At 46.3% G+C, this 20,761-nt stretch overlaps 1 protein-coding gene across 11 annotated transcripts in view; it reads right to left on the bottom strand.

Annotated features, from left to right (window-relative positions):
• The window catches only part of LOC147112361 (protein eyes shut homolog), a 2,879,641-nt gene that overhangs the window by 883,726 nt on the left and 1,975,154 nt on the right, over positions 1 to 20,761 (bottom strand). For all 11 annotated transcript variants that reach the window (XM_085996555.1, XM_085996552.1, XM_085996547.1 and 8 more), the window contains 2 exons: positions 19,110 to 19,232; positions 18,648 to 18,761 (listed from right to left, as the gene is read on the bottom strand). In XM_085996555.1, coding sequence (XP_085852681.1) covers positions 18,648 to 18,761; positions 19,110 to 19,232 — 237 coding nt within the window. The remainder of the gene's footprint in view (positions 1 to 18,647; positions 18,762 to 19,109; positions 19,233 to 20,761) is intronic.

Genomic DNA, 20,761 nt, shown 5'->3' on the forward strand with positions numbered 1-20,761 from the left:
GCGCAGGCAGCGCAAGGAGTGCACGTCAACCCAAGCATCCCACCCACCCGCCCCTTCAACCACCGTCTGTCCCACCTGTGACAGAGACTGTAGGTCCCGCATTGGACTCATCAGTCACCTGCGAACTCATTGTTAATGTGGAAGCAAGTCATCCTCGGTTCCGAGGGACTGCCTAAGAAGGAAGAAGATGATTACGGAGGAGCAGCAGGGTGGGCAGGGGGGTAGTGCGCAGGGGATGGAGATCACCCTCGAAGGTGTCATCAGCCAGGTGCAGAGTGGATAACCCTTGTCCCTGAGGAGCCATCCACTTGGGTGATGCGGTGCCTGGAAAAGGTCTGGCAACCAGCCTGGCACAGGATGAAAGCATCATGGCTGCTGCCAGGATAGCGGGCATTGACGGCGAGTATGAGCTGTCTGTGGTCACAGACCAACTGCACATTCAAGGAGTGGAACCCCTTGCAGTTTCGGAAAACCTCTGCATTTTCATGCAGTGCCCGCAGTGCCACATGCGTGCAGTCAATGGCGCCCTGCACCATGGGGAAGCCCGCTATCCTAGCAAAGCCACATGCGCGTTCATGATGTTTGGCCCAGGTCATGGGGAAAGAGAGTACTGGCGTCTCCTTTTATAGAGGGCATTTGTCACCTCCTGGATACAGAAATGGACAGTGAACTGGGAGATATTGGCGATGTCCCCAGTAGATGCTTGAAAGGAGCCGCTGGACTAAGAATTCAGAGCCACTGTGACCTTCACTGCCACCGACAGAGACGTCCTGGTCCTCAGTTAAGGCTGCAGATCTGGTTGCAGCAGGTGGCAGAGCTCAGTGACCACCTCCTTGCTGAAGCGCAGCCTGTGCAAACACTGCTCCTCAGACAAATGAATGTAGGAGAATTGTTCCCGGAATAGCCTGGGAGGGTAAGGTCTCCTGTGCAGAGACCTGTTGGCCGTCCTCCCTCTGGCCATGTTCGCCACTCTCTCTGCATTTCTGCTGCCTCCGATTCTGCAGGTGCAGGACGACGCCCCAAATCAGTGCAGCCCCCATAGTCTCTTCTAAATCGATGCAAGGAAGGTCAAATCAAAAAGAACCTGCAAAGTGCTGGTCAGTACCCAAAACTCCTTCACACAGCGTTGAATCTCTCCAGAAGTCTCTCTCTCTCTCTCTCTCTCAGAAAGCGTGGTGCAAAAATGTCACCGACAAAAAAAGGCAGGAAGAAGCAGCCTTTAAATAGTGCTCCCCCAGTCCCTCCCCGACTGCAAATCGTTCCCTTCTACCTGTCATTGCTAGCGGCAGGCAGAAAGGCAGGGGGCGCCACTCAATATCTGGTCCGGGCCGCTACCGGGGCATTGCACGCTCGACTGACGTCATGATCTGCGGGCGCAGGAGATCGTGGTGGTAGTGTTTAGTGCCACCGCAAAATGTCTGTTCAATTTCGCGAGCAGCTCAAACATCGCCGCGCCTGGGCGCTAGTTCCTTTACGCCCCGTTAGGTCGCTAACGAGAGGTGCTAATCAACCAAATGTTTCCCCCATGATGTCTTACTGCAATTATATAGGGCCCTGGTGATACCACATTTGGAGAATTGAGTACAGTTTTGGTCTCGTTACCTGAAGAAGGATATAAATGCCATAGAGGGAGTGCAACGAAAGTTCACCATACTGGTTCCTGGGATGGGGGGATTGTCCTATGAGGAGCGATTGAGTAGACTAGGCCTATCTTCTCTAGAGTTTAGAAGAATGAGAGGTGATCTCATTGAAACATATAAAATTCTTACAGGACTCGACGGTAGATGCAGGGAAGATGTTACCCCTGGCTGGGGAGTCTAGAACCAGGGGTCACAGTCTCAGAATAAGGGGTCGGCCATTTAGGACTCAGATGATGAGAAATTTCTTCACTCAGAGGGTGGTGAATCATCGGAATTCTCTACCCCAGAGGACTGTGGAGGCTCAGTCATTGAGTATATTCAAGACAGAGATCAATGGATTTTTGAATATAAAGGTAATCAAGGGATATGGGAATAGTGCAGGAAAGTGGAGATGAGGTAGAAGATCAGCCATGATCTTATTGAATGGCGGAGCAGGCTCGAAGTGCCAAATGGCCGACTCCTGCTCCTATTTCCTATGTATCAGGCGGGCGGCCGCTTCAGGGGTGATGATTAAAGGCAAGGTGGCCGAGGTAAGTAAAAAAAACTTACCTTTCTTGTTGCAGATTTTTGCGCAGGTTCCTGCTCGAGTGCCGGGCTGCTCGCGCGGGATTGCGGCTGCCTTGGTGGTCCAGGTAGATACTTTTTAAATTGCAGAGCCTGCAGCGATGGCCCTTCCCTTTAAGGGAGGGAAGGAGCCTTTGAACACGGCAGTGCTGCACGGCCTAATGTGCAGCGCTGCTGAAGTCTCCGCCCCGCTTGATTTAGCGCTCCACTTCCTTCTCGGAGCACAAACGGCAAATTTTTCAAAAGTTTGAAATCGTTAGCACCTGGCGCTAACTTTGCAAAATTGTAAAAATTAGCGCCCCAAACAGGCGATAGTGAATTTCTCCCCCTAAATGTCCATAAAATGAAACTTACGTCATTCATTCTCAGCTGGCTAAAACTGGAGGACATATCTAACTTGATAAACTATTGGCATTAGCATACTGTGCCATAATTTCTTCATGGGTTGAAAGCTTAAAATATTCACTTTTGATAACCTCGTTCTGGTCTCTGGAGTCTAAGAAAATTCACAATTTACCATTCCTATTCCAACAATCATTAATGATTTCACCCAGTCTGTTGGTTCACCTATTTGCTTTGTGTCCTCCAAGTCCAGTGTTCTATTCACCTCCATTTATTGTTAATTTCCTATAGTGCAAAGTTACTTTTCTGTTTTGATGGATTGCTGGGGTAATTTGTTTTCAATCCTGATCCGATGTTCCCTTAGCCAATAAACCAACTCTTTAAAGAAACCTTTTATTTTCTCTCCTGTATCAATGCTCTGTGCCCATCAGTTTGAGTCATTACTGTGAGCCTCCTTTTCGCTGGATTGAGTTTCTCACCAACATTCCGACCTAAAATTGATTGTACATCTTTGGCACCAGTACAAATGACAGGTTGTATTGGATGTCCTCATATACAGTAATAATGCTGGAAACACATCTTCCTCTCACTGGATTGCCTTGCAATTTTGGTCCTGCTCAAACATAATTCACTTATGGTCTTACATCCAATTTAAATACTATGATTGTTTCATTTGCCATTAATGGCAGGAGCAAAGCTCTTTCATTTGCTTGATTTATAGCTACTACATCCACATTAAACTCCTCAAGTAAATTTTCTTCAGCAACATGCCTTTGGTTTTGCCTGTCCTGCAATTTATTCAATCTTTCATTGGGGCTATCTTTACCACATTCTGTGCATGTGTTCCTGAAAACTGGTAATTCGTTTTTTGATCTGTGCTGAATTACACAAGGTCTATACAATTTTCTCTTTTCTCCATCTCCTTTAGCATTGACAGGTAACATTTCGTACTTCTCATAAGACTTGCTTTTTAATCCTTTTTGTATTACCTGAATGGCTCCATCTTCTTCTGTGCACAACTCTTTGGCCTGTCTCTTTTATTGATTCTGCTATCCTACTTATCTGTATTCTTTTGTCTAATGTCAGATCATGTTCCATCAGTGACCTTTCTCTCAGAGAGTTATCTGGTATTCAACAAATTATTCTGTCCTTTCACTGTGATTTTGTCAGTTCACTAAATCCACAGGTCTTCGGCAAGCTCTTATTGCAGTTACGTGCTAATCCTTTGGGCAGCAATGTTAACCTAACCCACCTTTCGGGAGCCTGACGAGATCAGGTGCAACGCTGGTTTTACACCCTGCCTGATTTTACTCCCCATTGAAGTCAACAGAGAGTAATATCTGGCAGGGTGCAAAATTGTAGCAATTCTATTTATACAGTGATAGATCCAGCACCAGATTCACTCCTTTCTCAAAGTTGAAATTATTGCAAGTATCGAATGCTCCTCTCAATAACGTTCAGGAAAATGGATGTGTTCATCTCCTCATGATTCTCACCTGCTCTGCTAATTGCTACATGCTACATGTATTACATACAATTTACAGCACAGTAACAGGCCATTCGGCCCACCTGGTGCATGCCAGTGTTTATGCTCCTCACGAGCCTCCTCCCACCCCTCTTCATCTCACCCTATCAGCATACCTCCGAACAATGAGGTCAATTTTTGATCACTGTCACTCCTGCCACAAAGCTCTCCGTGCCAAAACCCCATGTTGGGGATTTGGACACAGGCTCGACTTTCAGCTCTTATTTACACCACTTACTTGTCGAGGGTGAGGAGCAGGGTGGAAGTTGCAGATTGCACATGAGCCTGTGCTCCCGATATGTGAAACCAGCACAAGGAGCTTTGTGGTGGGACTGTTGAAAATGAAAATGTGCCCCATTCTTTCTGCAAGATTTCCAGTCACTTGAAGGAATTTATCCATTTTAATATCTCTTTTACTTTGTCTTTCACTTTTTTTCAGGTTCCTTTCCTTTTCTCATTCTGCAGTTCTGAGATCATTGTGGGGGTGGGGGGTGGAGGTGGGGGGCGTGATTATAACTGTGGGCTGGTGAGCAGTTTAAATCCCCCCTCCTCCAATTACCCATCCTGGAGCAACCGGGCGCTGACTTGCCGGCATTTTCACCGCAGGCGGCAAGGCCTCCCACCCAAGGTCGAATGGGGTCCTTTCTTTTAGCACATGCATGTTGGGTCTGGATGAAGTCATCAGGACCTGACTGCAATAGTTACTCGAGGGCCTGAGTGGAAAACTGCAGTCAGTTCAGTGCTGGGGGGCGATATGGGTTCAGAAGAGGTCTATAAAGGTCATACTGTGGCGGAGCCACAAAGGGACTCCGATCAATTATATATAATTCCCTTTAATAATATGTTAGCTACAGCCTGAGTCTGTATCTTTGTTTTCACTGTTTACATGTACAGAGCGCGATCACTTTAATAGCACGGGTAAACGCGATGACGTCACGCCATTCATTACGTGATCCCCCACCGGCGGGAAAAACGTGATGACATCATGACATCAGCCACGGGACCGCCCAAGCAGTCCTTGTGGAGCCTCCGAACAGACTAGACCTATATTCAATGTTCTCCTGTAATTATCGTTAAACTCTGTTAGTTTTCATTAAACCTCATTTATTTGATCGCCTGAGTGGACCTCAGTGTTTTGATAGGAATTAGACATTCCTACATTGGTGACCCCGACTTTTGCGAACGGTTTTCGCAGAAGTTACTGAACATGGAAACGAACACTGTTGCTTTGAAGCTACCACAGTTCTGGGAGCAACAGCCAGCCGCGTGGTTCATCCAGGCTGAAGCCCAGTTCGCAATCAGGAACATCGTTGCGGATCAGACCCGTTACTATTATGTGGTCTCCGCCCTCGACAGCGCCACAGCCTCGTGGATCATCAACCTGCTTGGTAATCCACCAGAAGATCGCAAGTATGAAACGATAAAGGCGCGGTTGTTACAGGTCTTTGGGCTCACGAAGTCGGAGCGCGCCCGCCGGCTGCTCGCTATGCCCGGCCTCGGGGACTCCAAGCCGTCTGAGCTCATGAGCCAAATGCTCACGCTCCTGGGCTCCGAACCGGAATGCTTCCTCTTCAGGGAGCTATTCCTCAGCCAGCTACTGGAGCAAGCTCAGGCTGCCCTAGCCAGGTCGGAAGTCACAGGCTGCGCAGAGCTGGCTGCCGAAGCGGGCAAGATTTTCGCGGTGACACAGCAGTACTGCGCTGCCACGAGGCGCCCATCCCCCATAGATGCTGCTCCAGTCCCTCAACCTGCGGGGTTGTGCTTCTACCACGCCCGTTTTGGCGCGAAAGCAAGATGCTGCCGCCCTCCCTGCAGCTTTCCGCTCAAAAAAAAACAACAGCAACCCTGTCGAAAGAGGACCGGTTATAATGAGCGCCCCGCGGCTGCAATGGCAATCGGTAATTCGGGAAAACTCCTCTTCATCACCGACTCCCTATCTGGTCGACGTTTCCTCTGCAACACCGGAGCGCAGTGTAGCATCCTACCCGCGTCAAATCTTGATATACAAGCCGGGGGGAACGGCCTCTCCCTCGAGGCGGCTAATGGCAGGGCCATTCGGACCTTCGGAAGACGGCGGGTCCAGGTGTGCTTCGGCGGCCAGCGGTTTTACTGGGATTTCATCACGGCCAAAGTCTCTCAAGCCATCCTCGGGGCAGATTTTTTATGCGCCAACGGCCTCCTGGTGGATGTAAGGCACCGCCGGTTGATCAATGCGGCCACTTTTCACTGCATCCCGTGCCACCGCGGTAACGCCATGTCGCGCACTGTCTCCTGTGTGTTCCCACCTCCGGATGACTTCACTCGCCTCCTCGGAGATTTCCCAGACCTGGCCAGACCCACTTTCTCTTCCACGGCCACGAAACACGGTGTCGAACATCACATCACCACTACTGACTCCCCGGTCTACGCACGGGCCCGGCGCCTCGAACCTGGCAAGCTCGCGGCTGTGAAAGCGGAGTTCGACACGATGGAGCGGCTAGGGATTATTCGCCAGTCGAATAGTCCCTGGTCTTCGCCTCTCCACATTGTTCCGAAACCTGGCGGCGGATGGCGGCCATGCGGCGACTACCGACGCCTGAACGACGCCACTACTCCTGATCGGTACCCGATCCCTCATATTCAGGATTTCTCTGCCCATTTGGCGGGAAATACCATTTTTTCAAAAGTCGACCTTGTCCGTGGCTACCACCAGGTCCCCGTGCACCCGCAAGACGTCCCTAAAACTGCAGTCATCACCCCATTCAGCCTGTTTGAATTTCTGCGGATGCCGTTTGGATTGAAGAACGCTGCACAGGCTTTCCAGCGCTTGATGGACTCCGTGCTTTGGGACCTCAAGTTTCTATTCGTCTACCTCGACGACATCCTCACCGCCAGCCCTAATAAAGAGGAGCACATCTGCCATTTACGCACCCTCTTTAGACGCCTCAGTCAACGCGGCTTGATCATCAACCCGGCCAAGTGCCAGTTCGGCCTGCAGCAGATTGATTTCTTAGGCCATCGCATCACATCGGACGGCGCAATTCCCCTGCAAACGAAGGTGGAGGCAGTTACTTCTTTCCCGCGCCCGCAGACTGTCAAGGCCCTGCAGGAGTTCCTCAGGATGGTAAATTTTTATCACCAGCTCGTCCCTAATGCAGCTCTGCTCATGCAGCCCCTGTACGAGGCCCTCAAGGGCAAGTCCAGCAAGGATCCAATTAGCTGGACGGTCGACATGGACCGGGCGTTCGTCAACACAAAAGACGCCTTAGCCAACGCAACCATGCTGGCGCACCCGTTGCCAGGTGCCACCATCGCCCTTACCACCGACGCGTCAGACTACGTCATCGGCGCAGTGCAGGAACAGTGGGTGAATAGGACATGGCAACCGCTGGCGTTTTTCAGCCGTCAACTACGGCGAAACGAACGGAAGTACAGCACGTTCGGCTGGGAGTTGCTGGCCCTTTTACTGGCCATCCGCCATTTCCAGTTCTTGCTAGAGGGCCGTCCATTCACGGCTTTTGTGGACCATAAGCCACTAACGTTCGCTATGGCCAAGACCGCCGTGGTCAGCTCGGCAACAACGTCAGTTGACGTTTATCTCAGAATTCACCACTGACATTCAGCATGTGTCTGGTAAAGACAACCTGGTGGTGGATTGCCTCTCCCACGCGACCATTCATGCAGTCCAGCTCGGCATCGACTATGCCCTCATGGCTGCGGATCAAGCCTCGGATCCGGAAGTCCAATCTTACAGAACCAACCCCTCTAGCCTCCAAGCGGCCGATGTCAAATTCCATGCCGCGGGCACTACGCTACTCTGCGACGTCTCCGTAGGAGATCCTCGCCCTATCGTGCCGGTCGCCTGGCGCCGAAAAGTTTTTGACGCTATACACGGGTTGTCGCACCCTGGCATGAAGGCCTCGCAATGGCTGATGTCGTCCAATTTCGTGTGGCGGGGCATGCACATGGATGTCCGCGACTGGGCCAACACCTGCGTGGTCTGCCAAAAGGCCAAGGTGCAGCGTCACGACAAGGCTCCATTGGCCACTTTCGCTGTTCCGGAACATAGGTTTGATCATGTGCATGTGGACCTGGTGGGGCCACTTCCACCTTCGCACGGGTTTACTCATCTTCTTACAATGGTGGACCGCACCACTAGATGGCCTGAGGCAGTTCCTTTGTCATCCACCACTTCCGCAGACGTCGCCAGGGCATTCATCTCCGCTTGGGTCTCCCGTTTCGGGGTACCGGTGGACATCTCATCTGATCGTGGGCCGCAGTTTTCTTCTGAGCTCTGGAACGCTGTGGCTCAGGGGCTCGGCGTCAAGCTACATCGCACCACTGCCTACCATCCACAGGCGAACGGCCTGTGCAAACGATTCCACAGGTCGCTCAAAGCCGCACTGCGAGCCATCCTTCAAGGCACGGGCTGGGTGGACAGACTTCCATGGGTCCTTTTGGGTCTTCATACGGCACCTAAAGAAGATCTTCAATCGTCCTCGGCGGAGCTCGTATATGGCCAGCCGCTACGTGTACCAGGGGATTTCCTTCCGACTCCAACAGAGCCATGGTCCACATCCCAGCAGCTCATCAGCCACCAGGAGGCAGCCAGAAGTTTTGCTCCAGTGCCTACGTCGCATCACAGCTTGCAGAGCTCCCACATCCCAGCTGAGCTGAAGAACGCCGACTATGTGTTTATCCGCCACGACGCTCATTGGGATCCGCTCAAACCCCCTTACACTGGTCCTTTCCGCGTGTTAGAGCCAGGAGACAAAACTTTTTCGGTCGATATCGGAGGTAAACCGGACCACATTTCGGTTGACCGGTTGAAGCCGGCACACTTGGACCTTGACCGCCCTGTCGAGATCGCCCAATCGCCAAAACGTGGCCGACCGCCCACAGTCGCCGTGCCAGATCAAATGCAACCGCCCGCCAGCTCGCCCACCATCCATCAGCTTCCACTTCAAGGCTACAGAAGTCGATCTGACAGGCTTGTCAGGCCGCCTCGCCGTTTTACTTTTGACTTTTGCTGTTAAAGACAATTCTGGGGGGGTGCATGTGGCGGAGCCACTAAGGGACTCCGATCAATTGTATATAATTCCCTTTAATAATATGCTAGCTACAGCCTGAGTCTGTCGGCTGAAAATTCAGTAGCCTTAGCGCCTCATTTGAGGCGCTAGAGGGCCTTGCGCCGGAGTTATGGCCAGTAGTGAAATTCCCTGGGGCCCTAAATCGGCGTTGCTCCGGTAGCGCTGCGCCGGCACCGATGACGTCATCAGTGTGCGCAGCGTCCCGGTTGCCGTGGTAACCCGCCCGAACTCCGAAATTGAGTTGCGGCCGCCTCGCCCGTGGCAGCCGCAACCAGCGTTTTGTCAGAGGTGCCTTACTGCAGTTAGCGCCGGCGCATTAAAGGCCCCGCGGCGGCCGGCCGCTTTCCCGCCGGCCGCCTGCCCGCAGCTCCCTCCCCGGACTTCTCTCCCCGCCCCCCCCCCCGGAACAGATGCAAGCCCGGCACTTGTCCGAGGTGCCGGGCTCATTTTTAAGCAGATTTGCGCGGGCCGCGGCCGGTGCAGGCAGCTCCTCCTTAACGGAAGGAGGAGGCCTGCACTTCCCCAGCCTGTCGCACCGCATCGGGTGCCGCAGCGCCGGAATTGCGGCGCGAAACGGCAGTTAGCGCCCTTTTCCAGGCGCTAAGACCCTTCAGTAGCGCCGGCAGCCGTTTGGGCGCGGCGCCACTGAATTTTTGGCGCGCACAGGGGACTTAGCGCCGGCACTAATTTCCGGCGCTAAAGCCCTGGCTAAGCCAAAACCCAATTTCTAGGCCTGTATCTTTGTTTTCACTGTTTACATGTACAGAGCGCGATCACTTTAATAGCGCGGGTAAACGCGATGACGTCACGCCGTTCATCACGTGATCCCCCACCGGCGGGAAAAACGTGATGACGTCATGACGTCAGCCACGGGTCCGCCCAAGCAGTCCTCATGGAGCCTCCAAACAGCCTAGACCTATATTCGATGTTCTCCTGTAATTATCCGTTAAACTCTGTTAGTTTTCATTAAACCTAGTTTATTTGATCGCCTGAGTGGACCTCAGTGTTTTGATAGGAACTAGACATTCCTACAATATTTTAGTTGCTGTGGGGGCCCCACAAGGAAATCTTAGGGCTCTCCTATGCCACACTCTCGCCCTCTCCTGATCACAGGGACCTCCGCAAGAAGACCCGGCAGCCAATCCCACCGAATTAGCTGCTCGGCAAACGGTCTCTGGGCCATGCGAATATGCGCTGCTTCCCGTCGATTACCTCCTGAAATGGGTAGACAGTCAGCCAGTGGAATTTTAATAAGGCCCAGGAGTTAAAATACCCTGGGACCCCTTTTTTTTGCCTCCCCGCTGAAAAGTGCGTCCTAGTTAAAATTGGGGCCTGTGCTGTTCTTACTGTTTAAAGGACTTCCAATAATTTAGCTTCGGACAATACAGCGAGAACAGTTAGATTTATCATTATGGAAAAACAAAATGACATACAGCAGCAATCAGTGGCTAACTTACAAACTCCATTTTTACAGACTGAGTCACTTCTCCCATCTGGACCTAACTTATTAATTAAATGAAACACTGACACTGTAGGAACATCTCTAAACGTGAGTATTCAAACTGACAAGCCATTACACCCTGATTACTACAGACTGGAAATCTTCACATGACTATTGCTATTTCTTTCCCACTGTTGCTGACCCTGGTCTTGTTTTTTCTTCCCTTCCATAGATGGTGAGATCTTCAATCATTTACATACACAGATCTCATTCTCATCACCAAAGGTGTTTATTATGTGTTGTATTTTAACATGCTGTACATTGAAACACTCTACTTTGAAAATAAGGCTCATTAAACCTATTCCCTCCAAAGTTCTACTACCTTTCCTGGCAGGGAATCTATGTAACTCATTGAATCTTGTGTGGGAGATAAGCAGCCATGAGTATACATCCAGGATAATGCTTGTTTAAACTCATGTATGTATGAAGTTTCTCCCTGATTCCAAAGAGTACTCCAGCAAAACTCCAGAATATTAATGCAACTATATTTAAAGTTCTGACAAGTTAAATTTTAAAAGTGACTGTTCTGGCACTACACAAATTAGTGTGTTCCAAGGAGTTGATCTTTATCCTTATAACTTCAACTCCACTCCTAAACCGATATTTAACGGGCTCTGGTTAATCAGCATAGCACTCGTTCCTTTTTGCTGAAAGTCTGTTCGACATATCCATTACACTCAGTGGATCAAAAGAACTTCCAATCTGGTACCAGGGATGAGGGATTGTGAAGGAATAAACCATATAACCTATTCAGAAAAATATACCATTCTATGAAAGAATTCTGACCTTATTAAAACATGACAAACTGGGTCTGGAAATCTAGAAACCTAACTATGAAAAAGCTGTGAAAGCATTCTGGCTACAGAGATAAGATAGTTGTTGACACTGAATCAATAACCTTATTGAAACAGAAGGTTAAAGGCTCCGGTAGGCTGACCTTTCGGAACAAGACAATGGTTCACCCTGGACAAGGTGTCTAATTTACACCTCGTAAAGAAGCACAAACATCTGCCTTCGTAAAAATGGCATCAAGTAAAATGCACCTGCCATTACACCGTTTTTTATGGTAAACTTAGAACACCTAGAGAAGAGACATAATTCTGTAATGCTACCAGCTGAGGTGACTGTAAGAATTGCAGGGGTCAGCAGAAAAATGACTAGAGATAATTAGCTTACATCAGCAGAAAACCTTAAAGAAAATACCACTGGAAAAGGGTATAAATATTGAACTCTCAAATGGGATAGTAGACTCGCTTTAAAGGGGCAAAGCAATTCTTGGCTTCAGAGGCGGCTCTATAAGTCTCCTAATCTTTGTACCTCGAGGATCAAAGGTATTTGATTTTGGTGGATATCCTGTAGAAAACTAAGAACTGTAAAACTGTAGCGAAGTTAAGATTTGAGAGTAAGGATCTCTGATAATAGAATTGTAAGCTTTTTCTTTTTGGAACTGTTAATGTTGCAATTGACTCACCAACTGTAAATTACATGTCAGTTCTTTAATAAATCTATATATTTTTAGAATTGTCTCACTTAAGACTTCTGTATCAAACTCGCAAACTCAATTTCTGTACACTCTTTGGTGAGGAGTTGCAGAATTCTAGGGGAGTTTTCCGGACCCTCATAATATCCAGAACGTTACAGTCTAGCTAAACTTATTAAAAGTGCTATCTGGAGGATGGTAACATTTTCAGGTTGTTCCTTTCCTTTGGGGAGAGATAGTCCAGACCTTTAGACCCAATTAAGCGTCTTTAGGATTCAGCTACCTCAAACTTTAGTTGAAAGTGAACGTCTGAGGAATACGCCTGATCCGGGGTAGCCCTAAAGGAGCTAGGACTAGTAATTATCCCTTCAGGACCTCAGTTATGTGGAGAGACTTGAGAAGCTGGGGTTGTTCTCCTTAGAGCAGGGAAGGGGAGATTTAATAGAGGTATTCAAAACTATGGGGGTTTTTTGATAGAGTAAATAGGGAGAAAATGATTCAACTGGCAATCGGGTCGGTAACCAGAGGACACAGATTTAGGGTAATTGGTAAAAGAACCAGAGGAGGAGATGAGGAGAATTTTTTTTATGCAGCGGGTTGTTAATATCTGGAATACACTGCCTGAAAGGGTGATGGAATCAGATTCAATAGTACCTTTCAAAGGGGAATTGGATAAATACTTGAAGGGGAAAAAAATTTGCAGGGCTATAGGGAAAGATCAGGGGAGTGGGATTAATTGGATAGCTCTTTCAAAGAGCCAACACGGGCATGATGGGCCGAATGGCCTCCTTCTGTACTGTTTCATTCTATGATTCTTCAGTGCTACAAGTTATAGAAGGACACCAGTGAATAATAAGACTTTTTTTTACCCTGGTCTAACTGCCAGTGCCATAGTATGGCCCTCATCAAGTAAAACGGTAGTTGTCCTTAAAGTTTTCTGATATTGCCATGTTTTAAGCCTGTGAGGTGAGATGAAAGTACACATCTTGCAGTACCTGGCATCGGGTTTCAGTAAAATATATATAAACAATGAGCAAACCTTACCATCTATTTTGAGCAACAAGTTAGTTAGATTGCAAAATTAACTTAAAGCTGCTGCTAACTACTTTACCTAATCAAATGGGCAAACTTTGTCCCAATAATTATTTGTTTCATTCGCATTAGATTGATTTTATGGATTTGATCTCTCACTGGTGTTAGCGAGACCATCATGTTGGAATCAAGACGCCAACAATTCAGGCTATCCAATCATACAATTGATATGGGACTAGTACGTTATTATTTTACTTAGAAAAAAAATTTAATTGCAAAAATACAATTTTGGAAAATACCGAGCGTTGAGCATTCATGTGATCCTTTCAGATAAAAAAGCCTGCATTAAAGCTCTATACAGCTTATCCATACAGCATTTGGATGGTATTTCCCCAAGATTCAAGCCCTAATTCATAGAATCATAGAATGAAACAGCACAGAAAGAGGCCATTCAGCCCATCGTGCCTGTGTCTGCTCTTTGGTAGAGCTATTCAATAAGTCCCACTCCCCAGCTCTTTCCCAATAGCCCAGTAAATTTTTTCCCATCAAATATTTATCCAATGCCCTTTTGAAAGTTACTATTGAATCTGCTTCCACCACCTTTTCAGGCAGTGCATTCCAGATCACAACAACTCGCTGCATAAAACAATGTTTCCTCATGTCGCCTCTGGTTCTTTTGCCAATCACCTTAAATCTGTGTCCTCTGGTTACCGCCCCTCCTGCCACTGGAAATAGTTTCTCCTTATTTACTCTATCAAAACCATTCATGATTTTGAACACCTCTATCAAATCACTTCTTAACCTTCTCTGCTCTAACGAGAACAACTCCAGCTTCTCCAGTCTCTACACGTAACTGAAGTCCCTCATCCCTGGTACCATTCTAGTAAATCACAAAATCTAGACTGACTCTCCAGTGCAGTACTGTCGGAGGTGCTGGCTTTCGGATGAGACGTTAAACCGAGGCCCTGTCTGCCCTCTCAGGTGGACGTAAAAGATCCCATGGCACTATTTGAAGAAGAGCTGGGGAGTTTTCCTGATGGCCTGGCCAACATTTATTCTTCAGCCACTAAAACAATTTAATTGGTAATTTATAAAATTGCTGTTTGTGGGAGTTTGCTGTGCAAAATTTGGTTGCCGTGCTTCCTACATTACAACAGTGACTACACTTCAAAAAGTATTCATTGGCTGTAAGGCACTTTGAGACATCCTGAGGTTATGTAAGGCACAGAATAAATGTAAATTCTAGATTTCTCTTTCTTTATAAGTGTAAGTCTGTGCCCTCAAGCTGTTATTACTTTGACTATTCTTCTTTCCTTGTAAGGCTGGATCTTACTATAGTAGAAAATTAAGTTTTGGTCTTCAATCTAGTACTGATTCTATTAAACTGGTCAAATCTATCAGTTCACAAATAGACTTGTTTCTCTCATCACACCACACTGCTCCCATACATATACATACTCAGTAATCATTCAGCTGCCATTTAAGGTAAAAACCTAATTCACAGATTCTGGCGGGATTAATTTTTCTCGCCCCATACATGCAGACAGTATTCCGCACCATTTATCATTTAAGTCATATACTGTGCAGCCAATTTAATTTGAACACGATGGATTGCAATGACAAACTGGCATTTCTTTTTATACTGATGATTATGAACTTAAAGTAGGGTGGCTTCACTGAATTCCAAAATTTCAAGCTACAGCTCGAATGCATGGTACATTAATGAGATCCAAGTTCAGCCCCATCTGTCCCAACAAATACATGGCACGAATACCAATATTGGAATACTATCACCAACAGGAATATGTAGAAAGATACTCAATTTGTTTAAATTGGATTTAAAAAACTGAATTATAGAATGCATTTTTAACCAAATGAGAAAATTAAGGAATGATGGTTTGACATGGAGGAGGTGTGCATCAGAATTGTAGCAAACTATGCTCCTTTGGGTGAGTAGGAGGACAGGGGTTCAGTATTTGTCTTGAGAGGGACCCTTTTTGTAAATTTAAGGGTACAAAGAATTATATAGGATTACATAGGATATACGGCACAGAAACAGGTCATTCGGCCCAACCAGTCCATGCCGGTGTTTATGCTCGAGCCTCCTCCCATCTTTCCTCATCAAAATCTATCAGCATAACCCTCTATTCCTTTCTCCTTCATATGTTTGTCCAGCCTCCCCTTAAATGCATCTACACTATTCGCTTCAACCACTCGCTGTGGTAGCGAGTCCCACATTCTCACCACTCTTTGGGTAAAGAAGTTTCCTCTGAATTCCCTATTGGATTTCTTTGTGACTATCTTATATTGATGGCCTCTAGTTTTGCTCTTCCCCACAATTGGAAACACTCTCTCTGTATGCACTCTATCAAAACCTTTCATAATTTTAAAGACCTCTATTAGGTCACCCCTCAGCCTTCTTTTTTCAAGAGAAAAGAGACTCAGCCTGTTCATCCTTTCCTGATACGTATACACTCGCATTTCTAGTATCATCCTTGTAAATCTTCTCTGCACCCTCTCCAGTGCCTCTATATCCTTTTTGTAATATGGCGACCAGAACTGCATGCAGTACTCCAAGTGTGGTCTAACCAAGGTTTGATACAGGTTTAGCATAACTTCACTACTTTTCAATTTTATCCCTCTAGAAATAAACCCTAGTGCTTGGTTTGCATTTTTAATGGCCTTGTTAACCTGTGGCGCAACTTTTAGTGATTTGTGTATTTGTACTCCTAGATCGCTTTGTTCCTCTACCCCACCTAGACTCGTACCCTCCAAGTGATAAGTGACCTCCCTATTCTTCCTACCAAAATGTAATACCTCACATTTGTCTATGTTGAACTTCATTTGTCAATTATTTGTCCATTCTGCAAGTTTATTAATGTCCTCCTGTAATTTGTTGCAGTCCTCCTCAGTATTGACTATCCCCCCCAATTTGGTATCATCCGCAAATTTAGAAATTGTGTTTTTGATTCCAAAGTCTAAATTGTTAATGTAAATTGTGAACAGCAGTGGTCCCAGCACTGATCCTTGTGGAACACCACTACCCACCTTCTGCCACTGTGAATAGCTACCCTTTACTCTCACTCTCTGCTTTCTGTCTTGAAGCCAACTAAACGTTAACTCACCGCCCCATTCCCACTCGGACCTCACTGTCCTCGGCCTCTTGCATTGTTCCACGGAAGCTCACCGTAAACTCAAGGAACAGCACCTCATCTTCCGATTAGGCACTTTACAGCCTTCCGGACTCAATATCGAGTTCAACAATTTCAGATCATAACCTCGGCCCCTATTACATTTTTACTCATATTTTTTATCCACACCTTTGTTTTGGCCATTCCCCCCACCCTTTCTTTTTTTTTTCTCTCTCTCCCACACGGCAGCTGTCTCCCACTCTGCCAGTGCATTTCACACCTAATCTAGAGCCGTCTTTTGTCTCCACTTGTCCTATCACCATCTCGTCTCGTTTTGAATACCTCTTAATGTCTCTTCTTCTCTTTTGTTCTCTCCCAGCCTGGCCTCTTAATCCATTTCATTTCCTGTGCTTTTTTAGTCTTGACAAAGGGGTTTTCACCCGAAACGTTGACTCTATTTTCTCTCCACGGATGTTGCCTGGCCTGCTGAGTTTTTCCAGCATTTTCTGTGTTAAATGTTAACTCTGTTTCTCTCTCCACAGATGCTGCCTGACCTGCTGAGTATTTCCAGCATTTTCTGTTTTTATTTTAGCAATCCATTCTGCTACTTGTCCCCTGACTCCGCATTCTCTGACCTTGTTCATTAGTCTATTATGGGGTACCTTATTGAAGGCCTTTTGAAAATCTAGATAAATTACAACTACTGCATTACCATTGTCTACTCTCTCTGTTACCTCTTCAAAAAATTCAATGAGGTTGGTCAAGCAAGACTTTCCCTTTTGAAATCCATGCTGACTATTCATTACTATGTTTTTGGTTTCTACATGTTCTTCTATTTTCTCCTTTAGTAGGGATTCCATTATTTTTCCTACCACCGATGTTAAGCTGACTGGTCTATAATTCCCTGGACATGTTCTATCTCCCTTCTTAAATATAGGTATTATGTTAGCTATCTGCCAGTCTTCTGGCACTACACCTTTTTCTAACGAATTATTAAATATGTGTAGCAATGCCTCTGCTATCTCTTCCCTAGATTATTTTAAAACATGTGGATGCAATCCAGCCAGACCAGGGGTTTTATCCTCTTTGAGTTTGACTAGTTTACTTAATATATCCCCTTTTTTATTTTAAATGCACTTATCTCATTACTCACCTCACCATCCAATGTCATGTCCACCTGTTCTACCTCCCTGGTAAATACCGAAGCAAAATAATGATTTAATATTTCTGCCATCTCGCTATCGTTACCTGTGGTATTATCCTGTCTATCCTTTAATGGTCCTATTCCCATCCCGAACTTCCTTTTTTTATTGACGTGCCTGTAAAATATTTTACTATTTTGTTTTATGTTCCTTGATGATTTAATTTCATAGTTACTCTTTGCCTACCTAATTGTTTTTTTGTAAACTCTCTGTATTTTCCTGCTCGGACCACAAGCGTGATCCTGAGCTTTTGGCCACCTGTCACCTGTTTAATTCTCCACCCCACTCCCACTCTAACTTCTCTGTCCTCGGCCTCCTACACTGCTCCAATGAAGCTCAATGGAAAAAAAGAAAGACTTGCATTTATATAGCGCCTTTCACGACCACCGGACTTCCCAAAGCGCTTTACAGCCAATGAAATACTTTTTGACGTTTAGTCACTAATGTAACGTGGGAAATGCGGCAGCCAAGTTGCGCACAGCAAGCTCCCACAAACAGCAATGTGATAATGACCAGATAATCTGTTTTAGTAATGTTGATTGAGTGATAAATGGCCAGGACATCGGGGATAACTCTCCTGCTCGAGGAACAGCAACTTATCTTTCGAGTAGGTACTTTACAGCTTTCCAGACTCAACACTGAGTTCAACAATTTCAGATCATATCCACCGCTCCCATTTTTTCAGACTGGAGCTGTTAGTAATGATTCTGCTATTGCCATTTACACCTCCTTTAGACACATCTTTTTTTTCTTTACTCATCCCATTACCACCCGCTTTTGCCTTGTACCATCATTCTTTTTGTCATTTAATCTCTCCTGCCTTCCACCCTATCACAGACCTTCCCTTTTGTTCTTTCCTCCCCTCCCTCTCCCCCTTTCCCTGGTTCTGCACTTGCTTAATACCTGTTACATCTCTTAACTTTTTTTCAGTTCTGACGAAAGGCCATCGACCTGAAACGTCAACTCTGTTTCTCTCTCCACAGATGCTGCCTGACCTGCTGAGTATTTCCAGCATGTTCTGCTTTTATTTCTTATTTTCACTTTTTTCGAGCCACGGATGAACACTGAGCTGCTTGGGACAATTCAAGCTTACTGTGGAGATGGGATTGCTAAGATTGCTAAAGCAGCTGCAGTTTTCTCTCCTCATTCCAAGTCATTTACCTTCAATTCCACCAGGGCACACGCAGCTAAAGGAGTTGAGAAGATCAGCACAAGTGCCATCATTCTGACAGGGGTCACTTAGACACTCATCCACCTCAATCTCACAGTTATTGCCTGGAAAGAAGCAAAAGATTTACTCATTAGGAATTTGCCAATGGTGACTCTCCAGCACAACTGTCAACAGGAAGATCAAATAATTACATTGGATTATGGACAGAAACCTTGCCAGTGCAGGTCAGAGGGGTGATCAAAGATTACTCGCAATTGGTCTTAAGAGGAAAAGCTCAATTGTGTTATGATAATTGCTTAGCAAATAGACATGTCTCCGGAAATTGTGCAAGGTCATCAAGGTGTAGTCTCAACCACAAAGGGGGACTGGTGGTAATATGGGAGAAGCTGGGCTTTCAGCCATCTTTTAAAACTCTAATAAATCCAATAAAAAGCAGCATGCATCAAACCTACCTACAAAGCCTGGCGCACAGTAACAGGCAAAAGAATTCAAGCCGTCTTCGCAAATGCTGAGGTCACCGCAAGGGGCTGTCTCACATTCATCAATGTTCACTTCACAGAAACGTTCTTCTAATCCTGTCGGGAAAAGGGAAAAAAAGAATTAATGGCAAAGCATCCAGCATTTGCCAGGAATTAACAAGTCAAAACTTAAAAATTAACATCATTGTTCAAATGACCAAAACTAGGGCCCGTATTTTCCGATGCCTACGAGTGCGTACGTGCTGTGTACACACCCGTAGGGACTTTGGAAATGCCGCTTTCAGGCATGCAAAGCGCATGTGCTGAAAACCAGCATTTCCGGTCTGTCAACCGGACACCTGCCCTGGAGAAGGGCCTCTGCGGGTAGATAGTTCCGCTTTCTGCAGAACCTCCGCCCTCTGAAAACCCTTAGAAATCTTACGCTTGGTAAAAACAGGCGTAAGGCCTGCTTTTACCAGCATAAGAGTTTAAAAAAGTAAAAAAAATAATTTTTCACTCATTTATAATTTTGAAATACTTTTAAAAAAGGTGTTTATTTTTAGCCCCGTAAAAACTTTAATTTCTTTTTCAAAAAATTAAATTTTTGTTTAAAATATTTAATTTAATGTAATTTTAACTCATTTTAAAAACGTGATGGTTTTTAAAAAATTTATTTAATGTTTTAGTGGCCCAGAAATTCAGCTCTCCATGGGTGAGTACGCACGGGGTACTCACCCGTAGGCCGAATCGAAGTGCGGGTTTCCTGCATGCACTGCGCATGCGCGGGAAACCGGCACTTCCGATCCTCTGAACGAAGGGGTTCAGAGGTCGAACGCGCGCGCAGGGGAGGCTGCGCGTGCGCTTTGAACTTAGTTTTTTTTTGCAGGTTTTCACGCGAGGTTAAGCCTGTAGGATTTACACATTTAACAAGCAGGCGTAAGGCCTGCTTTTTAGAAGGTAAGTGGTTAATTAATAAAAATTAAAACATTTTTTCCACAGGTTTATTATTTTTAAATACTTTAAAGCAAGGTAAGTTTATTTTTAGCCCCGTTTTTTTATAAAATTATTTTTTTCAAAAATTTAAATTGTTGTTTAATATAGTTATTTAATGTAATTTGTAGTTTACTGAAAAAGTGTGATTTAAAAAAAAAATGTATTTGAAGGTTTAATGCTATTTTGAGGCCCGTAGTATTCATGTTTAGACAGGTCTTCCTGTCAATCTTATGAATGGGCTTTTCCCTCCTCCGATTGGCTGCCCATGGTTCACGTGATCCCAGGGGACGCATCGCACTAACTACGCCCCTGGGACACGCAAGCACAGCGCGCCGGCAGCTGGGCCAGGCCCCGGAGCGGAATTCCACGGGGCCCTACAGCTCAACTGCCGGCGCGCAAGGTAAGTGCAGGTCGGGGGCTTACACCCGCGGGAAGCCCCCGACCCAAATTTCTGGGCCAGTGTCTTTTTTCAGTGATCCCCATTCATACTTTTGACAGGTCTATTTGTCAAAAGTATGAAGGGGGATTCCCATCTTTCATTGACTCGCCTGGCCCACATGATCCCAGGGATGCTTGCGAACCACATACGTCCCTGGGATACGTGGGCCCTGCGCATTTCGACTGTGGAGAGGCCCAGCATCGGAAGTGTCCGG

Source organism: Somniosus microcephalus, chromosome 9, assembly GCF_052327205.1.
Source record: "Somniosus microcephalus isolate GS21.2 chromosome 9, FLI_Smic_1.0, whole genome shotgun sequence".
NCBI lineage: Eukaryota > Metazoa > Chordata > Chondrichthyes > Squaliformes > Somniosidae > Somniosus > Somniosus microcephalus.